This window comes from Diabrotica virgifera, chromosome 1, assembly GCF_917563875.1.
Source record: "Diabrotica virgifera virgifera chromosome 1, PGI_DIABVI_V3a".
In the NCBI taxonomy this organism is placed as follows: Eukaryota; Metazoa; Arthropoda; class Insecta; order Coleoptera; family Chrysomelidae; genus Diabrotica; species Diabrotica virgifera.
Window position 1 is genome coordinate 303,109,339 of NC_065443.1, and position 26,309 is coordinate 303,135,647.

Sequence of the window (26,309 nt, forward strand, 5' to 3'; positions counted from 1 at the left end):
ACGGAATCTTATTTGTATTCTCTGATATAGTCACATCTCAAATGCTTCCAATATTCTGCACGTATCTTCTTTCAAGGTTGACGATTAAACACCATAAAAAAGGACAGAGAAGACGTAGACAATTCCTACTTTTATACCAAGAGGGGTATTGTGCCTCTTGAAGAAGGCCCCCATCCGATTGAAGGTAGCTTTTTCGGTGCGCGCTCTTATCACCTAGAGATTCGTCCATCCATTCCTCATTTGTTAGGGTGTCGAGGTAGTTGTAGTGGGTCATTCTTTCTACTAGGTTCTAATTGATTTGATTTGACCCTCTGTTAACTTTTTCTTGCTAAATATTATGAGCTTCGACTTGTTTACGTTCATATTGAGTCCATATTGTTGGCTCTCATTCGTGATTTTGTACATAAGACTTGCAGGAATTATACCTGGTCCTCCAATACTATGGTGTCATCCGCATATCTGATGTTGTTTAGCAAGTACCCGTTTAGTAGAATGCCTTTTATAGTTTCGTGAAAAGTTTAGCTTCTCTAAATATTCTTTCGGAGTAGAGACTGAAATTTAAGGAAAAAATAGAGCTTTGCCTTACTGAACGCATGATTTTCACATATTTGACATGTTTAACTTCAAATCTCAGATTTGGGGTCTCGTTCCATTAAAGGTTTCTAAACAATTTCAGATCGTGGTTGTTAATTCCTGCCTCTTTAATATTTTCACCATTTTGGCTTGATATACTCGACAAATGCTTTTGTCTCTTAATCAATTCAATTTTCACAGTATACGTCTCATTTGACTCCTCTGCATATGTGCAATAAATCTTCTACTGAGAACAAAGCCCTTCTTCTAACAACAGAATTTATGAACCCGAACTGAATAGAATATTGAAGAAAGAATTGCGATAAAAATATATGAAACTATAACGTTTACATTAAATGATCTTGCTCCACTCTGCTTATGCTCATGAATGGAACCGCCATTTGTGGAGTAGCTACTCGGGATTTGCCATTTACCGTCGTTGCTCAGTAAGCGGGAAAGATATCTTGAAGAGAGCGAACCTCAAGCAAATTTTAAGAAGACTCTACAGTATCCATCATTTCAGTGATGATACTCTCCGAGATGGAGAAATATTACTTACTGCTATCTCAGATGAACGAATATTCAAATGGTGTAATCTCATGGAAAATATGAACATAGCATAGAATAGTAGAGCTTTAAAAATGACAGAGTACCGGGACAAAGAGGAAAGTAAAAATATACTGTAGCTCTTTAGTTATAGTAATGCTTCGTAATTATTCGCCTGTCTTTAGAATCTACGTTTTTGTCTTTAAGAAGTTGGATAAATTGCTTATGTCTTACTTTGTCGAACGCTTTATTTTAATCAATAAAACAAACATATTTTGGTTTACATCTAGGCATTATTGTGTTTATATTATTGTATGCAAATAGTACTTATCTTTCATATAAATATATAGACAAATTCTTTATAAAAATTATGATGTCTTTCATGTAATTTATAAATTCAAATTGACTGTTTCCGGCGTCTGCTTCAAGTTTGGCATTAGTATGTGCTGTATAATTTTCAGAAACAATTTTACCATATGGCTTATTAAACTTATAGTGCGATATTCATTGGTTCAATTATTATTTTTTAATAACTTCTATAATATTTTGTATTAACACTAATATAGATTATTGTAATGTAACTCTGTTGATTGTAATTTTTTTAGATATTTTACTAATTATATGTTTTTTTTTTTGTAGAAAATATTAGCCAGAAATTTGGAAAGAAATTCGGTGAGATTTGGGAAAACATCAGATCGGACTTCACCTACCCCGGAAACTTCCCTTCCTACATAGAAGAATATGCTGCTGAGGACGATCCCACGCTCAGAATACCAGGAGAAATCACCACTGGAGTCCCTGGAAAGATTCAATGCTTACCATTGCCTGGACCGTTTCTCCCTTGTCAAGATCTCTTTGATTGGTGGACTTTGAGATGTGGAGTCTGGATAGTTTTCTTGTGTGCCATGCTGGGAAATGGTACAGTTGTATTCGTGCTTATATTTTCCAGAAGCAAGATGGATGTACCGAGGTTTTTAGTTTGTAATTTGGCTGCAGCTGATTTTTTTATGGGCATATATTTAGGTAAGCTAAAACCTGTAATTATTGTGTAATTTTAGATATGTGTGAAGCATTTTGGTTTAATTCTTTTCCTCTCTATAGTTACTCAAGCGTAAATGTGTACCTCCAAGGTTGCTTGTTTCCCAATCTTTCCTTTTCTGATAAAGTGTAGCAATATTTATTTATTTTCACGTATAAGATCTCCCACACTCCGCAGTATCCTCGTTATAACATTGTCAATGCTTTATCTATTTGTGTGGCTATAATATCGAGTACTTTTTAGTTAAAAGTTGAATTAGAAAGCTAGCAGTGTAAAGCAAAATGGAAGAAGCAGGTATATGTATAAACAAAGGGTATCATCGTTAAGATAGGCAAAATGCCCTTACGCGCAGAAATAATTTTTTTTTTCTTTTGTGTTATTGAAAAACAAGACTCAGCTCAATTTTCGGTCGCCACCCCACCGTCTAAACTCAAAAACATTTTTTCGTTTTTATTTATTTTTGGTTTGGTGTATTGCAGTTAATTTAAAAATTTCCAAAAATTTACACGCAGTGTTGAGGCTTTAACAAAACTTGTCTATTATTTCTAGACGCGTATGCTAAGTGGATAACCTAAACATGATTTATTTCTTCTGAAAAAAATTATATAAATTTTTTTAATGATGTCTGTCGTTTTTTTTTTTATTATTTTATGTATTGTTCCAAAGGTGATATGTCTGTTTTTTACAGATTTTTCCATAATGTGTGCCACCTTGAAAATTCCCGAAAAATTGGTTTTTTTAGGGGGACTTAACGATTTTCCCCATTTTATATACTTCAAAAGATATTAAATCAACTTCTTTTTTATATACGTTCAGTTTTACCTGTCTATATCATTAAAGAACATTTTTTCAACAATGTTCAAAAATAAAATAACATGAATGCTATATTTACTACATTCAGACAAGCTAGAGATTTCTTGAAACATGCTAAAAACCCGGTTTTTTTATTGCAAGGCTTACTGTTAAGAGGTGATAAAAGATAAAAAAATCCAGTAAAAACTTTTGGAAACCGGATTTTTCGCATAAACGATGACTGTATTTGCTGCTTTGGGGCCTCAAACCATTATTTCTCATATATTTTGAATATGAAGACGAATTGATACATGTTGTATCGATCTCAAAAAATACGATTAACCCCGCAAAATCTCGCAAAAACCCTTAGTGATTGAAAACATTTTTTGGGAGGGTTTAAAGGTATTTAACCCAATTGAATAATATGTATAACAATAAAACACTGAAAACGTTTGTTTCCTATACTTCCACAAAATTTATCACAACTATGTGACTACAGCTGTTTCGGCAGAGTGCCTTTCTCAAGTGATTTAGATTACTATGGGTTTGCCTTTTTAAAGTCTTTTAACTGAAGAGGTTGAGGAGTGGGGAGCTGTTTGTCTCGAGTTGGTCATTCAGAATTATATCTGTATTTTTCAATTTATTGATTCCCATAGATTCTAATAAAGTTAGCTTAAGGCCTTTATTTTGAATATACAGAATTTGAAACTGTTCATTCATTAAAAGAATGACTATGATCTAGAAGGTGAAGTTCGTATGTAGAAGTATCTGTTTTTCTAGTGTTTTTCAGTGTGGCTGAAACGGAATAATATGTAGCCTATAAAAGAATCTTCATTTTTGGTCTATTTTGTAGTCTATAAAATGGGGAAAATCTCCAAAAACCATAAAAAACAGTTTTTGGATTTTAAAAGTGACGCATCTGACGGAAAAAATCTGAAAAAAATGAGAATTAAATTTTTTGATAAAATACGCAAAATAAAAAATTAGACCATCAGCGGGTTTCCAAAAAAATGTTATACCGGTTTCCAGAAAAAAACAAATGCATTTTATACACTCTAATTTCCTGGTCTATAAGAATACCCCAGGCTGTGGGTGAAAAAACGTGATATAATTCAGGAATTTTTGAAACCTATCAGGTGTTGTAAAGGACGATGCCAGGAATAACTTCTACTAAAATGTGACCAAAGATATTGTGCGCTTTTTTTTATTGCGATTTTCATTTGTTAAATTTGCAATTTTTAATGATTTTTAATTTTGCAGCTTAGGATATTCATTTTAGAGAAAAACTTTTTAATAGAAAGTTGTAGTAAATTTAAAAAACCTACAATCTGAGGTATGGTAACTTTAATTTCGTTAACTGGTCATTGCAAAACAGTCTGCGAAAAGTCCAAAATGGTCGTTTTTTACAATTGCATTATTTATTGTACAAATATTTTTTATTTTTTAAAGCTTTAAAATGAAGATCTTTCATTTCCAAACATAAAAAAAAATTGTAAAGCCAGATTAACGAATTTGTTGCTTAGATATTATAAATTGTTTATCCCAAGAGGTCAAATGTCGAAGGCTATAACTTTTTGAAAAAAAATCATAGAGAGTTGGTGAAACATCCAATCTGCTTCTAAAGAGTTATGTTTTCATATTCTGATGTAAATAAATGCGTAAAAAATTTTTAAACCTCGAATTTTTGGGTTTGAAAATAAGGGGGCAAATTTCGTTATAATCATTTAGAGCTGAAGCGGCCCTGTACATCCTATGAGTTTTTAACTTACAGATTATTGTTGCTGAAGATGAAACGAAGATTTAGAAAAAAAAAATAAAAAATTTCTACGACCAAGTGAAGCCGAGATAATTTTTGAGTTTGAAAATAAGGGGGCAAATTTCATTATAAACATTTAGAGCTGAAGCGGCCCTGTACATCCTATGAGTTTCTAACTTACAGATTATTGTTGCTGAAGACAAAACGAAGATTTATAAAAAATTAAAATTTTCTACAACCAACTGAAGCCGAGCTAATTGTTTTTTTTTTCTTAAATCGTGGTACCTTTATTTATAACAATTAAGAAATTATTTTACAGTCATTGACTAAAGAAAGACATATTATTTTAAAATAAAAATTATCATAAAATATAATTACATTTAATTATTAAAAATTATTTTTAAAATCGGTGCTTTTGCAAGCGGCCGAATTTTGCAAATCGCCCGGCTCGCTTCAAATCCGCGCGCTCAGAAAATTTTTACGTAACTTGTATTAAATTTTAATAGAAAACAATTTAATAATATTACCATTATAATATACAGTCTATTTACCACTGTATTTGTTTTTATTGATAAACTTTTATATGTGAAATCCAAAACGAATAGTCACTACAAGAAGAAAAAGTTTTATATTGTATATTATAGTAAGAAGTAACATTATTATTATAATTGTATAACAATGAAAAAATTAAAAATATAGTTATATATTTCATACATACCTATGTATCATTTTTGTAATATTAGGTCTTCAGAAAATAAATTTCACATATAAAATTTATGAAGAAAAACAAATACAGTGGTAAATAGACTGTATATTGTAATGGTAATATTATTAAATTGTTTTCTGTCAAAATTTAATACACGTTACGTAAAAATTTTCCGAGCGGGCGGATTTGAAGCTAGCCGGGCGATTTGCAAAATTCGGCCGCTCGCAAAAGCACCGAATTTAAAAATAATTTTGAATAATTAAATGTAATTATATTTTATAATAATTTTTATTTTAAGATAATATAAGTCTTTCTTTAGTCAATGACTGTAAAAGAATTTCTTAATTGTTATAAATAAAGGCACCACGATTTAAGAAAAAAACACAATTATTTCGGGTTCAGTTGGTTGTAAAATTTTTTTATTTTTTTATAAATCTTCGTTTTGTCTTCAGCAACAATAATCTGTAAGTTAGAAATTCATAGGATGTACAGGGGTCGCTTCAGCTCTAAATGATTAAAACGAAATTTGCCCCCTTATTTTCAAACCCAAAAATTATCTCGGCTTCAGTTGGTCGTAGAAATTTTTTATTTTTTTATAAATCTTAGTTACATCTTTAGCAACAATAATCTGTAAGTTAAAAACTCATAGGATGTACAGGGCCGCTTCAGCTCTAAATGTTTATAACGAAATTGCCCTCTTATTTCCAAACCCAAAAATTAGAGGTTTAAAAATGATTTACGCATTTATTTACATCATAATATGAAAATATGACTCTTTAGAAGGAGACTGGATGTCTCACCCACTCTCTACGATGTTTGTTTTTCAAAAAGTTATAGCCTTCGACATTTGACCTCTTGGAATAAACAATTTATAATATCTAAGCAACAAATTCGTTAATCTGGCTTTACAATTTTTTTTATGTTTGGAATTGAAAGATCTTTATTTTAAAGCTTTAAAAAATAAAAAAAAAATATTTGTACAATAAATAATGCAATTGTGAAAAACGGCCATTTTGGACTTTTCGCAGGCTGTTTTGCAATAACCAATTAACTAAATGAAACCTACCATATCTCAAATTGTAGGATTTTTAATTTACTACAACTTTCTATTAAAAAGTTTTTCTCTAAAATCAATATCCTAAGCTGCAAAATTAAAAATCATTAAAAATTGCAAATTTAACAAATGAAAATCGCAATTAAAAAAAAAGCGCACAATATTTTTGGTTACATTTTAGTAGAAGTTATTCCTGGCATCGTCCTTTACAACACCTGATAGGTTTCAAAAATTCCTGAATTATATCCTGAAATCGACCTATTTTTCACCCACAACCTGGGGTAGAAATAGAAATGTTTTGTAAAAGCCTCACCTAGGCGTGTTAATTTTTGAAATTTTTAATTGATTGCATCCTACCTGAAAGTTAAGAGCGAAAAAATGACGTTTTCAGTGGTGGTGGACAGGGAAGGGGGGGGGGTGGAGTGTTAAAATTTCGCTGAGTCTCATTTCTTAATCACATAAGATTTAAAATAATTGAAGACCCTGGTGCAAGAAGGGGATAAGTACCAAATTCTGCAAAAGCGAGATAGGTGCTTATTTAGGTTGAAAAAGTAACTGTTCTTGCCTGGCGCGAGTATAGGATATGTACAGGTAATAGATACTGAAATTATAAGAGAAAACTACTTATCCCCTGGTATGGTCTGGTGCAAGAACAGTATAAGAAATGTGTAACTTATCCTATTCTTGCACCCAATTTTGAATTAATTTTTATATGTGAATTATTCTGTCCCACTATTGCACCGGTGGCTTGCCGCGATTAGGTAAGGTACCGGTATCTGCACGTCTGCACGAGCCACGAACGCGATCTAAGTCACGTAGTCGTAGTCACCGAGAAACTGTTGGAGAGTTAATTATAGTGCTAGTGCGAGAGGTACGGTTTAAGATTATTTTCTTCCGGAAATCTGTCTGTAAAGGAAAGTTTACTATTTCTACATATCGTGTATTTAAATACACAAAAAACTTAAATGGCGTTGAAGTTAGTCAGACTGTTAGTGCCCCTTTCTTTACACATTTTACCATGCTTAAAAATAACTCAAAACCAAATTTAACTTTAATGTCAAAATGTTACGAAAATGCTTTGCGTATTAAGCATGCAAAATATCAAAATGTTATGTTGTTAGCTAATGAATATGTCGGAAAGAACGAAATGTATTTTATCAATATCTTAAATCAGACAAAGATACATTAGAAGAGATAGCAGTTGATTCAGATGTCACGAGCTCTGTCGATGATGAGTCTGATTAATTAATTTTATTTTATTAAAACGTTTATAATGGATACCTGTTTGTATAAGAAATAGACTTCTGTTAAAATTGCGTTGCTTTATTTTATATTCATTTTTATTAATAAGTACTCCACATTTAATAATAAAGTATTTCTTCTGAAAATGGGTTTTAGTGTAACTGATCCCCTTTTTGCACCTGCTGTAAACTACAGTACAAAAAGGGCTTAAACTTATCCTATTATTACAATAAAGTTTTTTTTCCTTAATAGCATTATTGTTTGGCTGTAGAATGGCGGCAAAATCATATATACCTGTTGTATTAGTTCGGCCCTAATTCATAAACAACATAAATTTTAAATTAAAAAATAAAACTTTTTTTGCTTCTCCTGTAAAATTTACATATTGTTACTTATCCCCTTCTTGTATCAGGGTCTTCAATTAAAAAAAAAATAACTTCTGGGAGTACCTAACTTCATTTTGCCTATCTTAACGAAGGGGCGATACCCTGTTTCAAGTTAAAAAGAAAAAAATTACATAGAATGAATAATAGATTTTAATTTGTTGAGATATATTTTATAAGCTACACAATCTTTATTAAAATCTAATGCATTTCTTACTTATAGGTTATAACCGGTATTCTTACCGTTATAATTTTTATTATTTCTTTATTTATTTATTAATATATTATTTTTAGGGTTTCTTGCTGTTGTCGACGCCTCAACTCTGGGTGAATTCCGCATGTACGCCATCCCTTGGCAGATGTCCGCCGCGTGCCAACTTTCTGGCTTTTTAGGCGTCCTGAGCTCCGAGCTCTCCGTCTGGACGCTTGCCGTCATCACTTTAGAACGGAACTACGCCATCACGCACGCCATGCATCTTAACAAGAGACTTTCCCTGAAACATGCCGGATACATCATGATATGTGGTTGGAGTTTCGCAATAGTTATGGCCATAATGCCAATTTTCAACATCTCAGACTACAGAAAGTTTGCAGTGTGTCTACCGTTCGAGATAAGTGATACTGTTAGTCTGGCTTACGTAGTTTTCTTAATGTTTATAAACGGAATAGCCTTTCTGATTCTTATGGGCTGCTATCTTAAAATGTACTGCGCTATTAGAGGCTCCCAAGCATGGAACTCAAACGATTCCAGGATAGCCAAACGCATGGCTCTATTAGTGTTTACAGACTTTCTTTGTTGGTCTCCCATAGCGTTTTTCTCTCTCACAGCAGCATTTGGACTGCAACTTATCTCCTTAGAACAAGCCAAAGTGTTTACAGTGTTTGTACTGCCATTAAACTCGTGCTGTAATCCATTTTTGTACGCAATACTTACAAAACAGTTCAAAAAAGACTGCGTCATGATCTGCAAAGCCATAGAAGAAAGCAGAGTGACCAGGGGCATTGGTAGGTGTAGGCACAGCTCTAATTTCAGCAATAGACAAACTCCAGCCAATACCAACAGTCTAGCTGACAGATCGTCCAGAGAGAAGCAAGAACACCATGTACCTCAGTGTACTTGTAACGCTAAGCTACTTGGTGATAATCAGAACCAACAGAAGAACAAGAAGGATAGGAAGACCACAACTAGAGAATGGTTGCTCAATAAAGCTAGATGGCTGTTTTGTGTACGACGACCTACTAGGCACAGGCCCAGGAATGATCAGTATACTTATCAAATAGCAGAAATTCAACAGAAGCAACACAAGAGGGCTTCGTCAGTGTCGTCCAGTGAAAACTTTAGCTCTTCTAGGTAAGTAATAATCATAATATACAGGGTATCCAGAAGCTCTACCGCCAAACAAAGACAGGAGATTCCTAAGATAATTTTAAGACAATTCAACTAAATTCACCTAGTCCGAAAATGCTTCGTAAAAATAAATAAAAATTCGTTTTTCTATTCAAAAAAACGAAAATTGGTGCACATATTTATCTTTTAGAGATAAATCGACTCCATCCATTGTGAATTTCTAGTACCAGTTATAGGCGTCCGTTTTGGGTGGGGCAACGGATATTTTATCACATAACTTTTTTGTCTTTAACTTCTAAGCAGTTTTGATACTGGATTATGAAATTGTGAGGTATTCTAGTACTAAAAGGTACTCTTGCTTTAAGTCGATAGGACATACCGTTTTCTAGAAAAATCGATTTGAAAATGTTTCGTTTCCCGAATTTAAAAAAAAATGAAAACATTTTCAAAAAAAAATGGTGTATTTTACCAACTTAAAGCAAGAGTAACTTTTAGTACTAGAATAAGTACTATCCTTATTAACCATACTAATGAGGTAGTAGTACAAATAGTACTACCTCATAATTTAATAATCTAGTGTCAAAAATACTTAGAAATTAAAGACAAAAAAAGTTATGCGATAAAATAACCGTTGACCTACCCAAAACGAACGCATATGACCGGCACTAGAAATTCGCAATTAATGAAATCGATTTATTTCTGGAATAGAAATAAACGTACCAGTTTTCATTTTTCTAAATAGTTTGTTTTTAATATTCAAGAAACGAAAAATTTTCAAATCGATTTTTCTAGAAAACGGTGTATATTATCGACATAAAGTAAGAGTATCTTTTAGTACTATAATACCTTATATTTTAATAATCCAGACTCAAAAATGCTTTAAAATTAAAAACAAAAAAGTTATGCGATAATATAAATGTTGCCCTACCCAAAACGGACGCCTATGAGCGGTACTAGAAATTTGCAGTTAATGTAATCGATTTATCTTAAGAAGATAAATATGTGTACCAATTTTCGTTTTTCTAAATAGAAGCGTTCTGGAAATATTTAAGAAAAACTAATTACCAGACGCCATCTTCAAATAGCTCTAGCTCCTTTAAGAACCATTTTCGGACTAGATGATTGGGTTAAATTGTCTTAAAATTATCTGAGGAATCTGCTGTCTTCGTTTGTCTATAGAGTTTTTGGACACCCTGTAATTAATACAAGATTTTTTAATTCCTGTTAATCTTGCAGTTTGTATTAGAGTTCTTTGTGTTTAATTTTCTTACAGGTGAAGATAGCGAAGGTACTGAATAGCCATTGAATAGCTTACACCCTTAGTATCTACTAGCCTTAATAAAATTACATAATCAAAATAAAATAACTCTACTTCACAAAATGTAACAAAATGGAAATTATAGAAAGAAGGCTTTTTGAATAAAATATATTTTATGTTCTTAATAACGAATATAAAGAAGTCTGGGTTAAAAATATGCATTGTGTGTTAAATCTATTCTGTATGAAATAGGTTATGATAAACAGTAACCCAATTAATACTTGGTGGAAGCCCCATTGCTGTCAATTCAACTTCGCAATCTTCTGTTCATAGATAGCTCCAAACTCCTCATGATGTTTCCAACAAGCTACTCCCGTGCCTGCTCAATTTCTTCCCCTAGTTCAATTCTATTCGGTGGTCTAAGTTTCCTTTCATTTAATTTCTTTGCCAACTGTGCCCACATATTTTCGATAGGGTTAAAGTCTGGTCTCCAGGAAGACTACAGAAAGAAAACATGAGTTCCTTCCACTCATTCTCAAACAATTCTAGTCATATGCACTGGGCAATTTTCGTGTTGAAAGATGAAGTTGTAATTGTGAAATCTCTGGATCACTGATGGCAACATTATGTTCTCAAAAATATGTTTGTAGTACAATCCTGTTTATTTTTCTTCTATATCGGAACAAACGTCCAGGCTTTCAGCACTTATCCATCCTCATAGGTGGACCGAGAATCCTCTACTACACCGTTCATTAAACATATGCATTCTCAGCCCATAAACTCTTATTCGACCATTTATACTCGCCGGTCCGGAATAAAAATGATGTAACTGCAAAAAAGCCAACTTTCACAGGAGAGCAAAAAAAATCGATTTTTAAATATTTAAAATAGGGATTAAATGAGGACTAATAGTCCAGGAGCATCGGTATGGCGTTCATTCTTACAATGATGGCTTTATTTTCATCCCTATTGGTCCGAATTTCATTTTTTCTTTCTACGTGCAGTGTGAATGCTGCCCTAAAAAGCTGTCTCTTCGCTACCTTTCGGGCTGTGGTTCAAAGCAGCTTCTATGTAAACAGAGCAACACCTCATCTTGTTGCTCTGTGAAGATCTTCTACTGTTTTGAACCACCCAACCGTACTGTAGAGTGAAAATGATCCCATCTTTGTTTTATTTTCCATATGCACATATGGCTCACGTTCAAATCTGCAGCAACTTGCCTTAGTTACCAACCTTCTTCGACTTTGACAATTGCTCTTGTTTTTTTGCGCGTCATTCAAATTCATTCCAGGCATTTTGGACGCGTTAACAACTTTTTATTTTATTTTTGAATATGCGCAAAATTTTTGAAAACCCTTTGACATTTAAGAAATCCGTTCAACACTGCGATTTGACAGTATTTCGATGTAAAAAATGGAGGTGTAAACTATTTAGTAACCGCAGCTGTACACGATACTCCCCTATAAAGCGATGTTATTCTTATTTTAACGTTATTACTGTATTTTCTGAGATAACGTGATAGTTCAAATTATTTTAATTTTTAGGTCAGATTCTTGGCGCCATAATCACCACTGCGGCATTCCCTTGCGTCTGCTAGACCCCAAACGACGAGCCTCTTCATGGCTCATTACTAGAAAGACTTCCCAAGACTCCAATCTGTCCAGTTCGAGAAATGACTCGTCTGGATCAGCCACCACTGCCAGTACTAGCACTTGGCGGATATCTCGATCAAGCAATTCGAGCGAGCCGTCAAGGGGTAGGGTAAAACCTCGACTGACACGCCAGTGTGCCATACAGGACGAGTCTGAACCTCCAGGTAAGTATACCGTTGATTATAAAATAACACAAAATTGTTTGATATAATCTTTCGAGTTAAAAACTTGAACATTGATAAAAACATTTTAGAGAGGACTCGGAAAATTTTAAGAAATGGAACAAGTTTAAAATGCTAGTATAATAGACGCACAATTGAGGCATGTAAATATATGAAATTATTAATAATAAAAATAAAAATGTATACCATTTTTATTCAGTTGTAATGCGAAGCCAAAACCGCCTTAATTTTTACTTAGATTAGAGAGTGCAGCCAGCACTCTTATCGAAGATTTCACCTCTTGTTAAAGGCTCTTCAGAGAATGCATAGGCCGCTTTCTCTAATCCTGGTAAACATTTCTCGACATATTAGTCCCCCATTGCAACTGACCTGAAGGTCACCAGGGAAATGGACTAATAAATTTTTCAATTAAAAATCTTTTAAAAATAATTTATTTTACAAATATTTTTATTAGGTTGAAAAATTTAGTCTTTCTTTAACTTAGTCTTGAAATTATTAATATATTAATATAATTTCAGTTGTGTGGATTGTATATTTTTAGGTTTCTGTTTTAAGTGGAATTTCGACAGGGATTATGATAATGCAGACAATATTATAAGTTCATTATAAATCTTACCCAAAGTCATTGTTTGGTCACTGTCCACCCTTGCCTCGATGAAACACATATGCCAGTTTTACACGCGGTCGCTTATTGTAGGATGATTAACTATTTTTAATGGATTATCTACTTATATGGAACAGATGTGTTGCCAACGAGAGCTAACACAAGAGAGGTCTTTATCCTTCGACTGGTAGCACAAGAGAGTTATATATACACTTCTGTTGCCTTTGCGGGTCAGAAGAAAATAATATGTTCGTTCGCGTACTGAGATTGAACCCAGAGAAAGGTTCAGGTATTTGCCTTCAAGCGAAGAAGGCAATGAAGAGAACTGTCGCCAGCAATGGTCGTCACAGGAAGAGGGCGAATCCGTTTGCAATTCACAAAATGTCTCAACGAATAATTTTCTTTAAAGTAGGGATAAAAACTAGGTACTAACTATCAGTTTGGGTTGGTTTAAAAATTATTTAAAACTAAGGATTGCAATTATGCCAGTAAAACTGGTAAATCCAGCTTCATCTATTGCACCCTTATATTCGTTTGACTCTGCTTCTTGCTATGCCAAGGTCTTCTGAACCTATAAATTTTTATTTTGCCTCCTCTTGGTAAGTCCGCCTTTTCATTCCTTTTAATACCAGTTTGGTTCATTTATGTATAAAACCCTTCGAATGATTGAGACCCATTTGTTCGTACCAGTAGTTACGTTTCATCAATTTCAGCCAGTCCAATATGGTTCTTTTAACTGTACTTCTTGCTGTCTTGCTCCTCCCTGACAAATAGGTTCGCGTTTTCGCTTTAGTACCAGTATGTACCCAGCAAACAGGTTTGAGCCCAGTTACGTGATAATTACGTTAAATTTACGGCAAATTTCAACGAATACGTAACTCGGAGATTTATGACGGGAAAAAAACGTATTTCAGTGCCAAATCATTCACCAATATATTTTTGATTCCTTTATACATGTTTGACATTAGAATAATATAAAATCATAATGACGAATATTGTACATGTTTTTTATCATAGGTGTGAATGTCGGTTACATCGCAAAGGTACGTTTATTTCACGTAATAATCACGAAACAGAAATAACTTCCTTTGGTTAAATTTTGAGAAATATTTTTGAAAACAAAATTTTACAACGGTGTTGGTTAAATACGTATCGCTTGAATTTTACTCCCTGTATTTTATGGACGTCGAAAAATTAGATGTATTCCACGTAAAGTAATGTAAATAATACAATATTTAAACAAAAAGTTTATGATTTCGCTTTTAAAATCATTTAGCATAACTATTTCAATCCAACCTTGATTTGAAGCTATTTTTGCTATTTTTTTTTCTTTAAAAATATCACAGCTAAAATGATGTCGAGTCTAATTTTCAAATCGCGCGCGGTGATGACGTACTACCAAGCCTTTCTCCTCCTTTAAATACTATCACGTGACCACGATACGTGATTAACATAGTTGGTTCGAAAACTAAATTAATCGATTTATCGAATAATAGATACGTTTCGATAGGATTATTTTTTTTTATATTATTCTGGTATTGAAATAGATTTTTAGTAAGACCAATTAGGTAATAGCAGAAGAAATTTAAAAACAAAAAGAAAATATGTAATACTAATTTAAAGTAAGTAGAATAGTTTAACTGTAATTTAAAAATAATCGATTTTTATAATCGATGAGCATAACCTCTAATTCTCTAGTATCGTATCAGCTTCTCACATTTCTCCTCACCCTCACCTTCACAACAAAAAGTGAAAGTGAAACGTGAAGAGCTTTATTTCCCTCGTTTTATTTTAGGCGGGTTTATTTATAATAATGCCTTTCGTATTAACGTTTACCTCACTGCTCGAGGGTTGAAGTGTCGTCAAAATAAAAAGTGACCTGTGTTGTGTTTTGTGTTGGCAAATTTTTTAATGCGTCTTTAGGTCGGTAGCATTTTTGGTTCATTATCTTGTATAATAATTATACAAGACAAATGTTTTAAAGTCTCTAAATTCTACTAAATAAATACATTGTTAATACTTTATAGGCTTGTTTTATTTATGTCATATGAGGATAATAATTACATGATTAGTAAAGTAAGTTCATTAAGGTCGAATTATTTACGTGAACCGAAAGATATGTTGATCAACACGTATTTGCAACGTGAATTTCCCGAAACATTTTATTGGTATTTAAGGTGAATAACACGTCTATTGAAGACGAGTTATTCACGTAATTTAAAGACGTATTTTCAATGTGACATTCCAACCAAATTTTCACGTGAAATTCACGTAAGCAATTTACGTATATTGGTGACAAATGTACCAGAAATTCACGTAATTAACACGTCGGTCTGTTTGCTGGGTATAGTTACCAAACTTACTTTGTTATTTTTTCTGAAAATTCTGAAGATAATTCCAAACTAACGGTAGTTATGCTTCATTCGTTCCACCCAGTAAAATATTGTTCGATTGGTTGTGTTTCTTGATATTCTAACGAAAGGTTTTGGGCCTATGAATGCTTTTTTTATCCAGTTCAGATTCTATAGAAAGTTTTATAGTAACGTGGAGACAATCCGATTCGAATCCGATGCATTTAATTCCGATCTGGTACCATTTTCTAACTCTGAGTAATTTTTAGTTATCTCTCCAGATTTGAGAACGGTATTCTTTTTTCTTGTACTGCTCAATGTATGAGCAGGAAAATGTTGTCTTTCAGGAGGAGTCTAATCACCTCTACTATGGTCGATAGTGGTTGTCGATCTTTTAACAAAGCTTAAAAGAGATGGTTTTCGTGCTTTGCGAACAGAACTTATTCCAGGCCGAAGGTACGCCAAAAGGTTATTGCAAACTTCTTCGCACGTCTTAAAAATACTCAGAAGACAGAGAGTTGTTGTCACTAGACAACTAACTAAAAATGCAAAATGTTCGGAAACCGTCCAAACATATTGTCTGAAAGATGTGCATGAATGCTCGTTCAGTATTAAGTAAAGTTAGATTGTGTTAGATTATATTTGTAATTATCACGTGTTTTTAGGTTCTCCCGGAAGACTTACAGTCCGATTCCTCACCACCATTCCCTCAGCTGCCGAGAACAGCATGCAACTAGAAGACGATCAACCTTCTGTTCTAGTAAATCCTAGTCCAACGATACTCGTTAGTCCTGCCAAAGAACGCGAAGGACCTCTGTATGCCATCTTGCATTCTACGCCAGTAGCGCCAGCACGAAGGCAGTCCATAGTGACCCTCCACCCAGCCGAAAGCATTCGGGAGTCTCTGGCCAGCACGGAGAACGAGAAAACCACTCAGAATAATTCTAGTCATGAAAATAGCAGTCATTCGACGAATCACTGCAATTCTAGATAATAGTCTGTTTTCTAGGTAGCTCTTTACCAAATGACACATCTCAGGTTTTTAAGCTACATGTCACTGCCATGTACAACTGCCAAGAAAGTGCCACTGAAGGTACTACTAATTTTTACAGTGATTACAATCACTATAAATCGGTCTGTACCAGAGATCGACGAACACACTCTGTTCGTTGTTCTCTATGTGTACATAGATAACAACCACAGATTTTGCAAATTTTTATTCAAACCCTAATGCCATCTGTCGATCATCAGTGGGCAACAGGTCTTTTGTTAACATTTAAATTCCTGTCCTATTCCAATCTGTTTTGAACTTAAAGTAGGGAGAATTTTACACTGCCCTTAGAGTAGTGAAGTGTAAAATTCTCCCTACTCTAAGGTTTTGAAGCTGTAAATTACAGAAAATTTTATGTATTTTTATTTGCGCATCGAATTTTCATATCGTCAATATAAATCTATATAGTTTTTGTAACTAGTCTACATAGTTACTGTTTTTATACTCGTAGGTATAAAATTATCCTAAAAATATTTAAAATACACATAATAATTTATTTTATTTAGCTTAAATGCCTCGACAACTAAGGCCATTGCCATGGTGTAATTGATTTCACAACCAGATTATAGTGTAATGTGTATATAGCTCCCGGAACGAACCATGGCCGATGAGAAACGCTGTCGACAGTCGTACGCTCACTTAAGCTCTACAGTCTCTACACAGACAGGATTTCTCTCACCGGCCATGGTTCGCTCCGGGAGCTATATGTGTGTTGAATAAATGACTTGTCACTTAGTAAAGTCGACTTCATTGTTTTTAGAAAGAGGCGCTACTTGTATCCGAATATCTGCGGTCCCTCCAGTGAGTACCAATCAAACAAAAATAAAAATTTCATAATGAATTATTGATTTGGTAAATATTTATTTGGAATATTACTTTACCTTTAAATTGGATAGACTGGTTGCCTACACTGAGGATGTTCGAGTTTTTGTGGCATATTATAATACCATGCATATACATCAGATATACATATCGACACCCCCATCGAACAAGGTTGTAACTCAAGTTACATCTTTTTTCAGATTTCAACACAGGCGAATTCAGCAAAAAATTGCGCACACGTCAATATAAACGACATAGTTTAATTTCTCAATATAATAAGAAGCTGTATTTTAAGTTACGTATGCTATTTTAGTCCATTTTAGCTTGAAGAAGGCAGTAACACTGGATACTCCGCATGTAAAATATTTACTTTCTTTATACTTGACGATCAACAAGGTTTTTAAATGAGTTACAACTTTGTTGCACGTATGTTTAATTTATAACGTATTCAAACATATGGTGCATCTCATAAGTCAAATTATCGAAATAAAAGTAAAAACTGATTTACGGAGTTTTTTTTTGTAGTTGCGGTGTCAAAATAAGTATCGAATAGTGTTTGCTAGGTACTTATATGTAATGAAAAAGTTTAATATTAACATTACACATGTATTTTTAGAAATAGCAATTCACAAAACGAGGGTGATTCAATGCATGCCCTTATAGAAAAATAGAAAAAACATTGAGTCGTATATGCTCCACACCAATGGTTAACCAAGATACGATATGCCAAAGCATCAGGCAAGCCTAAATCCGTAAATGAAAAAAATCAGAAGCAAATTCTAAATTTTGACCCATTTAGCACATGTTAATTTTGAAGTAGATATTAATAGTAAAAGAGTAAAGTAATAAAGTAAAATGGTTTAAAATTAAATATTTACAGATACGCAATAAAAATGCGAAAAATTTGAGATATTTTATACCATGATTTTTTCATAGTGATAGAAGTTGTGTTGAATAGTATTGTTATTGTAAAATTTATAATTTCCAATTAAAATTGTGGAAACTGTGAGTTGATATTTTGTTTAAATATACCATAAAAACTAATTTTCTCCTAGCTATATTGCAAATATCTCAAAACATACAACCTTTTACTAGTTAAACGGGAAAAATAATTAACACGGAGAGTGTAAAATGGTTGTTAGGCGAGTTACAACCTTTTTCTACGAATAGGTACTCATGTTTAATCTCAAGGTAGTATCTCAATCAAACTCAAGATTCTCAATAGCTAATAAAATTACAAAGCATACATCTCACAGTAATCCCTTATAATGTTATAAATATCATATCACATTAGTGTAAAAGGGTCTAATCATTTCGCTACAAATTTTTAGAAATTCTTATTTTCGTTTTTTGCCTCTCCTGTAAAATCGCTAAAAATGAGTTACAACCTTGTTCGATAGGGGTGTCGATATTATACATACCCAGTGACCCACATCACTGTACATATACCATACATATACATATTATAGATAATTCCAATTTCAAATGGTGTATAATACGGGTTGCCTATATTTAACACGTCGCTAGAGAATTTTCACTTGATAAACTGGTTGCCTATACTCAGTACGTTCAAAAGGAAAATAGAGATTTGAGAAAACGTAAAAGTGCCGCATTGGTTGTTTATGTTGAAAGTATTCATCATTCAGACAAGATTCAGACAATAGATACACCGATCATAAGATTATATTCGTCAAGTTCTTGGAGATTTATAGTATTTAAACCAGTCAAGATATTGGAAACAAATAATAACATTGAGACAATCGCCTTAGTTGTGAAAATATCGAATGTGGCATACCTATCTAGTTGATTTAGTTTTTTTTTAGGAATTATGTAGTGACTTCTCCGCATTTTTTGTAACTTAGATTAATTGATTGTAAAGATGATGTTATTGGTATTGGTCAAAATTAACGCCAGTATTGTTTATTTCTATATATTGATTCAAACACTCGTTCTTTCATCTGCATTTTCTTCGTTTTTCTGGTAAGGCAGTAGGACCTGATCGAATACATGTGAAGGTTTGTAAGGCTTTAGGAGAGGAAGGGGTTGATACTTATGTTGTGGAAAATGATGAGTAGGATATATGAGGATAAAAAGATAACCAATGCATCAAGGGAAAGTATGATAGTATCACTGTATAAAGATAAATGAGAGATTTAGGATTATAAGAACTATAGACTGATAAAGTTAAAGTCCAACACAATGAAAATATGAGAGGCAACTGTAGAATGAAGGTTAAGGAGGGAGGCATCCATAGCAGAAGAACAGTTTGGGTTTATGCCGGGAAGGAGGACAAGGATACCTTATTTGTGTTGAGACATTTGATAGAGAAATACAGTGAGAAGGAAAGAGAACAACAATTGATATTTATAGATCATAAGAAGGCATACAACCTGTACAAGGGCCATGGAGATGTATGAGATATATGGGGTCCTGAAAACTCTGTAAGGCTCATGAAGGATATTTACAGGGGAGCGTACACCAATGTAAGGACCTCTATCGGATTGATCGGAATATTTCCAGTGACGGTTGATTTGCCTCAAGGTTCTTCTTTGATTTGTTTAATTTTGTTATGGGTGTACCAACAGAGAAGGTCGTTCTGCTGAGGCTTCTTGCTTAATGCTCTTTACTGGTGATATCGTATTAGGACAATGAAATGTAGTAGGAGAAGTTGGAGTTTGTTTTGCATATATTGTTTTTTATGTAAAAGGTAGTTCTTTATTATTTCTCATTTGCTACTTTTTTACCCTAGTCCAAAATTTTCCATAAACTCTTCCGCTTTGTTATTTTTATATTCGATGATGGCATTAATATACCAGTTTTGTTAATTTTTGTAGAATATAATTAATAATTAGATTACGCCCGACCAAAATATTTTGACTGGAAAAATACCAAATATTATAAAATCTCATGGAATTACATCGAATTCTCTTGTTGAAAATCACGAAAACGCTTAGACCTGGGATGTTACTACCAAATCTGTTGTAACTTAGCATTAGATAGATCAGTTGATATTTTTTGTAAGTATATTTATTTATTTGTAAATACAATAATAAATCAGTGCGTGATATGGTTAGATGTTAAGGCGAGAGAAAACGTAATAAATGCATAAGGTGATAATTTTTAAAGTAAAGTAAAAGTATGTTGATAAAATTTAATATTTACACAGAAATACGTTCCAAAATAACTTATTAAATACGTAATTTTTGAGAAAAAATTAGTACTGCAAAGAATTAAGATCGGTGGGAAGAAATACGAAATATTTTAAGCAAACTGCAACAGAGTAAGTGTAGAGTTTACGTAAAATAAATTATGACCATTTAAGTATATATTATGATGACGGTTGCCTTTAGATGTGAATACCTACGTCAAACTCCTAGTTTATTTAAATATCTGCAGAAATGTAGAATTTTATTGTATATCTAATATAGCTTTGATTTTCCATTTTATTTATTTAGAAAGATTTTTATTCAGAAATTTATTAAAAATATCTTAATTGGTAACTTTATTACTAAATTGGGAAAAAGAAACGACAAGGAAAAATGTATGGAAAACTGTGGAGTCGGTGAGATAAATGAAAGGGTAGAAAGATTGGTTCAGTTTGCACACGATAAAAATATGCCTATTACAATAACGTTGTTCAAGATAAAGTACAGAAAATTGACTTGGGTAGCGATATTGAAACCAATAAGAATGAAATTTACTTCATTCGAACGAACAAGATGCTACCATAAGAGATATCGTGTAATCAATAAGTTACAACCAGACAGTTACAAACCATAGACTAGGGTGACCAAATCATAAACTTGAAAAAAACGGGACACATCCAAGCAGCAGTGGCGCACCTAGAATTTTTCTCTGGGGGGAGAAGGTTGGTTGGGCGTCGAATTTTTTTGTATTGTTTGTGAAAGACATGTTATATTTTCCTACGATTTTTTGTATATTTTTCATATGCCTTGGGGGGTTTAACCCTCAAAACTCCCTGGTTGCGCCACTGCCAAGGAGGGTTTGGAGCGATAACCAAACAGGTAGGGGAAATTAAAACATGGTCTTTTAGCTAATTTGGGACCTATAAATCCTTTTCAATTTACTTTTGAATGTGTAGGTAGTTTACGTACGATCACGACTGCGAAACAGAAAACTATAAAACTCCGCCAGAATGGCATGGATCAACAACCCGTCAGAACAAAACAGGGAAGAATACAAAATATCGAGAAACAAAGCCAACTCAACTAATAAAAAGAAGAAAAATGACTGGTTTCGCTGGAGGTTATTGAAAAAGACAGAAAATTATCAAGTACAACAATAATTTTACAAAAAAGTCAAAGCAGCAAAAAATAAGCCCAGCATTAAAACAAGAGGACTAAAAAAGCAAAAAAAGGAAAACCTTGTTTGAGGACAGACAGATTAGCAAAATATGGGAAGAATATTACGAAAAAATGGTGTTCACTGTGAAGGAAATACACTGCGATGAAGAAGTATGGCCGTACAAGATAACGACGAAGGAAAAATTTTCACAGAAGATGAAATAACTTTGGAATAAAATACGGAGGAAGAGAATTACGTAAAGGAATAAACCAGCTAATACAACAAATATTAACAAAACAGACTACCAGCCGATTGGAACGCAGGTATTACAGTAGGTACCTATATAGAAAAAAGGAGATCTAGAGGAGTGCGAGAATTACAGAGCAATAACTTTATTAAACAACACATATAACATTCTAGAAAATATACTAAACATAAGACTTAAATCATGCACTAAACGAATATTAGGAAAATACCAGAACAGGTTCAGACCGGGGGAGGTCGACGATTAATTCCATACATACAGTGGAGCAAATAATTCAAAAATCGAGAGAATACAACAGAGAAATGCATCTAATATTTATGGATTTCAGAAGCGCTTTTGATACAACCAATCGGACAAAAATAATGGAGCATCTAGAGAATGTTGGAATCCCAGGAAAATTAAGACATGCTAACAGTGAGCCTAAAGAACACCAGAGCAAGGATAAGTTACAACGAAACAACTTCTAAGGAGATTAATGTACACAAAGGTGTGAAACAAGGTGACTCTACCTCTCTGACAGTATTTAATCTGATATTGACAATATCAGATATTGACATAATCTGTAGTCATGAGGATGAAAAACTTGCAAACAAAAATATTATTACAGATCAACTTCAAATAGTAACATATTATGCAGATTATTCAGTCATCACAGCGAAGACGAAGATAACACTTGCAGTTGGAAAATTACATAACGAAGCGAAGAGAATAATAGGACTAGAGATAAACCAGCTCACAGCAAAATACATGGCGATAGGGAAAGATGACCCAACTCAGAAATATCTAATAACACAGAACCATAAATTTGAAACTGTATCCATCTTTAGCTACATAGGAGTAAAAATAGGGAAAACTGGAAAAAGAGAGAACAGAGGAAAGAATTTTGAAGGACAGAAAAACATCTACACGGTAGAAATCTGCTGAGAAGCAAGACTCTAAGTACAATATGAACCTATATAAGACCTTAATAAGATTTGGTGTTATATATGGGATGGAAACAATGACGATTAACAAGAACACAGAAGATAGCCTTCTGAAATTTAAAATAAAAATATGCGAACAATACTGGGCCACAATGTAACAAAATATGGAGAAATAAGAATGAAAACAAATGCAAAAATTGAAGAAAAATTAATGAGAGAAAATATAGTCATATACAAAAACTCAACCCAACGCAAATACGGGACATTTAGGCGTCCCGAGATACTTTTTCGGGACTCCGGGACAAATCGTTAAAAAACGGGACAATCACGTTTTTATGGGACGTTTGGTCACCCTACCATAGACCAATCACAATAAAAATAGTTTTATATCTAAAATAAGAAAGAATAAAATTAATCACAAAACTAACAGTAACCGTTATACATATAACAATCTCAAAGAAAGAGAACACTACCAAATGACAATCGATTAAACATTACTTGACTAAATCGACAGTTCTCAATTAATCGAAATCATCCTTAACATTACTAAAAAGTTCGTAGGCTAGCAACATATAGAGAATAAAATGTACAAAACCGTGTCAGACAATAAGTAAACATATTAAGGAGGACAAGAAATACAATAAAATACTGGTAGAAAATACATTCGAGGAGAGGAAAAACTATAAGGAAAAAAGACCATTAATCTATGGGGAGAACCAAATCGTTACTCTAAAAAACAAATACGTCATAATTACAAACAGAAGTGAAATAATACAACTCGTGACTAAGCTCTACAGTTAACTATACAAAGCCCATGAAACACAAAAAAGCAATCAGTAACCAAAGGGATGTTCAGGAAGTCTTTCTGAAAAAGTAGAATTGGTAAGTACAAAAATTGAAAGCGATAAAGCAGCATGAACAGATGGCATACAGTATAACTGCTTAAATACGCTGGCGAAAACCTGGAAAACCTGAAATATAATTCTCATTCATATGACAGGTAACAATGACAATACAAAAACTACAAGGAAAACTATTTAGATGCTGCAGAACCAAGAAAGCAAGCTGGCTTTAGATGGGGATTCAGTACCCTGTTCAGTTTGGCAACTGCCACTGTGAGAGTGACAGTTTAGTTGACATTATCCTCTGATACATCTTAAGGTGGGAAATAATAAATGGAATGTAGGTTTATAGGTTTTTATCGCTAAATCTCCCACCTCTACTAGTTTCATCCCTTTTTATCTCACAACTTAATACGGTTTCTGTCTTTTACATTATTTTGCCGGTTATTAGCGGGCTTACCAGTGTATATAACTGGGACAATCAATAAATAAATCTGGCTCCTTACTTCCAGAAATAAAGGAAAGTATGAAGTTGATTTCTAAAACTTTTGGTAAAAATGTAATATTTAAATCCAATGGGATGCCACTCAACTGAAGTAAAGAGTCTTCGATCAGTTTATAATCATGTAATAGGTCTGTGAAAGTTGGACACTAAAGAAACATAATAAAAAACTTAAAATTAAATAAAAATGTATACCATTTTTATTGAGTTGCAATGCGAAGGCAAAACAATCTTACTTTTCAATTAGAATACGGAGTGCAATCCAGCTCTCTGAATCGCGATTTTCGATTCTTATTGGAATCTCATCGGAGAGAGCGCAGGCTTGTTCTCCATATCCTAACTGACCAGCACCGAGAGCTTTTCCCACACATTGCAACTGAAACAAATAGGATAGGTGACTAGCGTCATCTGGCAGTTGAAAGATGAAGTATTTCAATCCTAATAGCAACATTAATAATATTGAAAATATTAAAAATATTACTAAAAGATTTTTAAATTGAAAAACTTATTGGTACACTTTCCTGGTGACACCTCCAAGGCTTCTACAATTTGCAAGCAAAATGGATGCTGCAGTGAAGACAAAGGGAAGGAATTCTACAATATGCAATTCACATCCCCCGTCTGCAGCTTGGTAAAGTTCCAACGGAAAATGCACCTAGTTACTCTACGGAGTAATACGACTATAAAATAAAAATGTATACCATTTTTATTCACTAACGTAAACTAAAGTAAACTTAAAATTGTCCAAAAGTGAATGAAGCGACACATGCTAATAGGCATAACAAAGAGACATCACAAAAGGATAGAAGTGATCAGATTATAAACCCAGGTCACTAATGTAATTCATAGAATTAAATCTTTACAATGGCAGTGGGCGGGACATTTAGAGACATTTATCGTTGTTTTGGACAAAAATGAATGGACACATCTAAGGGAGGCTTACATCCGATGATCAATGGAATAGCTGTTGATGATAATGATCCAAAAGGCGCCAAGAGACCAAGACGACGACCAAACGTAAGATGGGACTGTATTTAAAAGAATACGATGGGAATGATGATGATAATTTTGTAGTCTTGATTGAAAAATAAATGCAAACGAAAGCTTTTTCAAGTACCCTCTTTAATGCGAAAAGTGGGATTAGATTGTTACAAGGTGGTTTGCTTCGTTGGTCTAAAGAGAGTACTGAATTGCATCTATAAGAGGATGGTTAAGTAAAATAATTCTGATGTTAACTAATATACAGTGTGTTAGTAAATAAGTTTGAAAAATTTTAAGGGCTCATTCTACATAAAAATTGAATGCCAGTTTGCTCTATAAACATATGTCCGCAAATGCTTAGTTTCGGAGATACAGGGTGTTGAAATTTTTATTTCAAACTGCCAATTTATTTATTGCTCTAAGACCAGTTGAGCTATGAAAATGAAATTTGGTGAGTTTTAGGAGATAGTTATTACGAATTTTATGACATACAACTAAGAATTTTGTATTTATCATTGGCGCGCCTACGGGCAATGGTGTGAATTGTTTTAAAGAAAAAAATAGTACGCCACTGAGATATTTCGAATTAGAAATTATTTTTAAATTCCACGTCTAATTTATTATAAAAAACCTTTCTAGCCTTTTTTTCATATGATGCACCGTTTTTATGCAGAAAAATAAAACATCTTGGCGCATATTTTTCATTTCTTAATACATCATCAAGAACTATCCAATATAATAATACTAAACTGGAACAATAACAGAAAATATTACTAATACCATTTCAACTAGGTGCAAAGCTGCACGAAATGTTTAAAATAATCTCCTTTACAGGTAACAGAAGGATTTTATATTCATCATTGGCGCGCGAACGGGTAATGGTCTGAATTTTTTGAAGAAAAAAATAGTACACCACTGAGATATGTCGAACTAAAAATCATTTTTCAATTCCTCGTTCAATTGACGACAAAAAATCTTTCTTGCCTTTTTTTCATATGCGGCGCCGTTTTTATGCAAAAAAATTAAACATCTTAACGTTTACAAAGTATTTGAACTAAGTTTCTATGCATATGGAAACTACCTCAAATACTTGGTAATTAAGATGTTTTATTTTTTTGTATAAAAGCGGCGC

At 33.2% G+C, this 26,309-nt stretch overlaps 1 protein-coding gene across 1 annotated transcript in view; it reads left to right on the forward strand.

Moving 5' to 3' along the window:
- Positions 1 to 25,637, forward strand: part of LOC126878537 (follicle-stimulating hormone receptor) — a 188,425-nt gene extending 162,788 nt beyond the window's left edge. Inside the window, exons 12-15 of the mRNA XM_050641310.1 lie at positions 1,759 to 2,142; positions 8,386 to 9,442; positions 12,242 to 12,513; positions 16,152 to 25,637. Coding sequence (XP_050497267.1) covers positions 1,759 to 2,142; positions 8,386 to 9,442; positions 12,242 to 12,513; positions 16,152 to 16,480 — 2,042 coding nt within the window. The 3' untranslated portion in view covers positions 16,481 to 25,637. The remainder of the gene's footprint in view (positions 1 to 1,758; positions 2,143 to 8,385; positions 9,443 to 12,241; positions 12,514 to 16,151) is intronic.
- Positions 25,638 to 26,309: the final 672 nt, after the last annotated feature.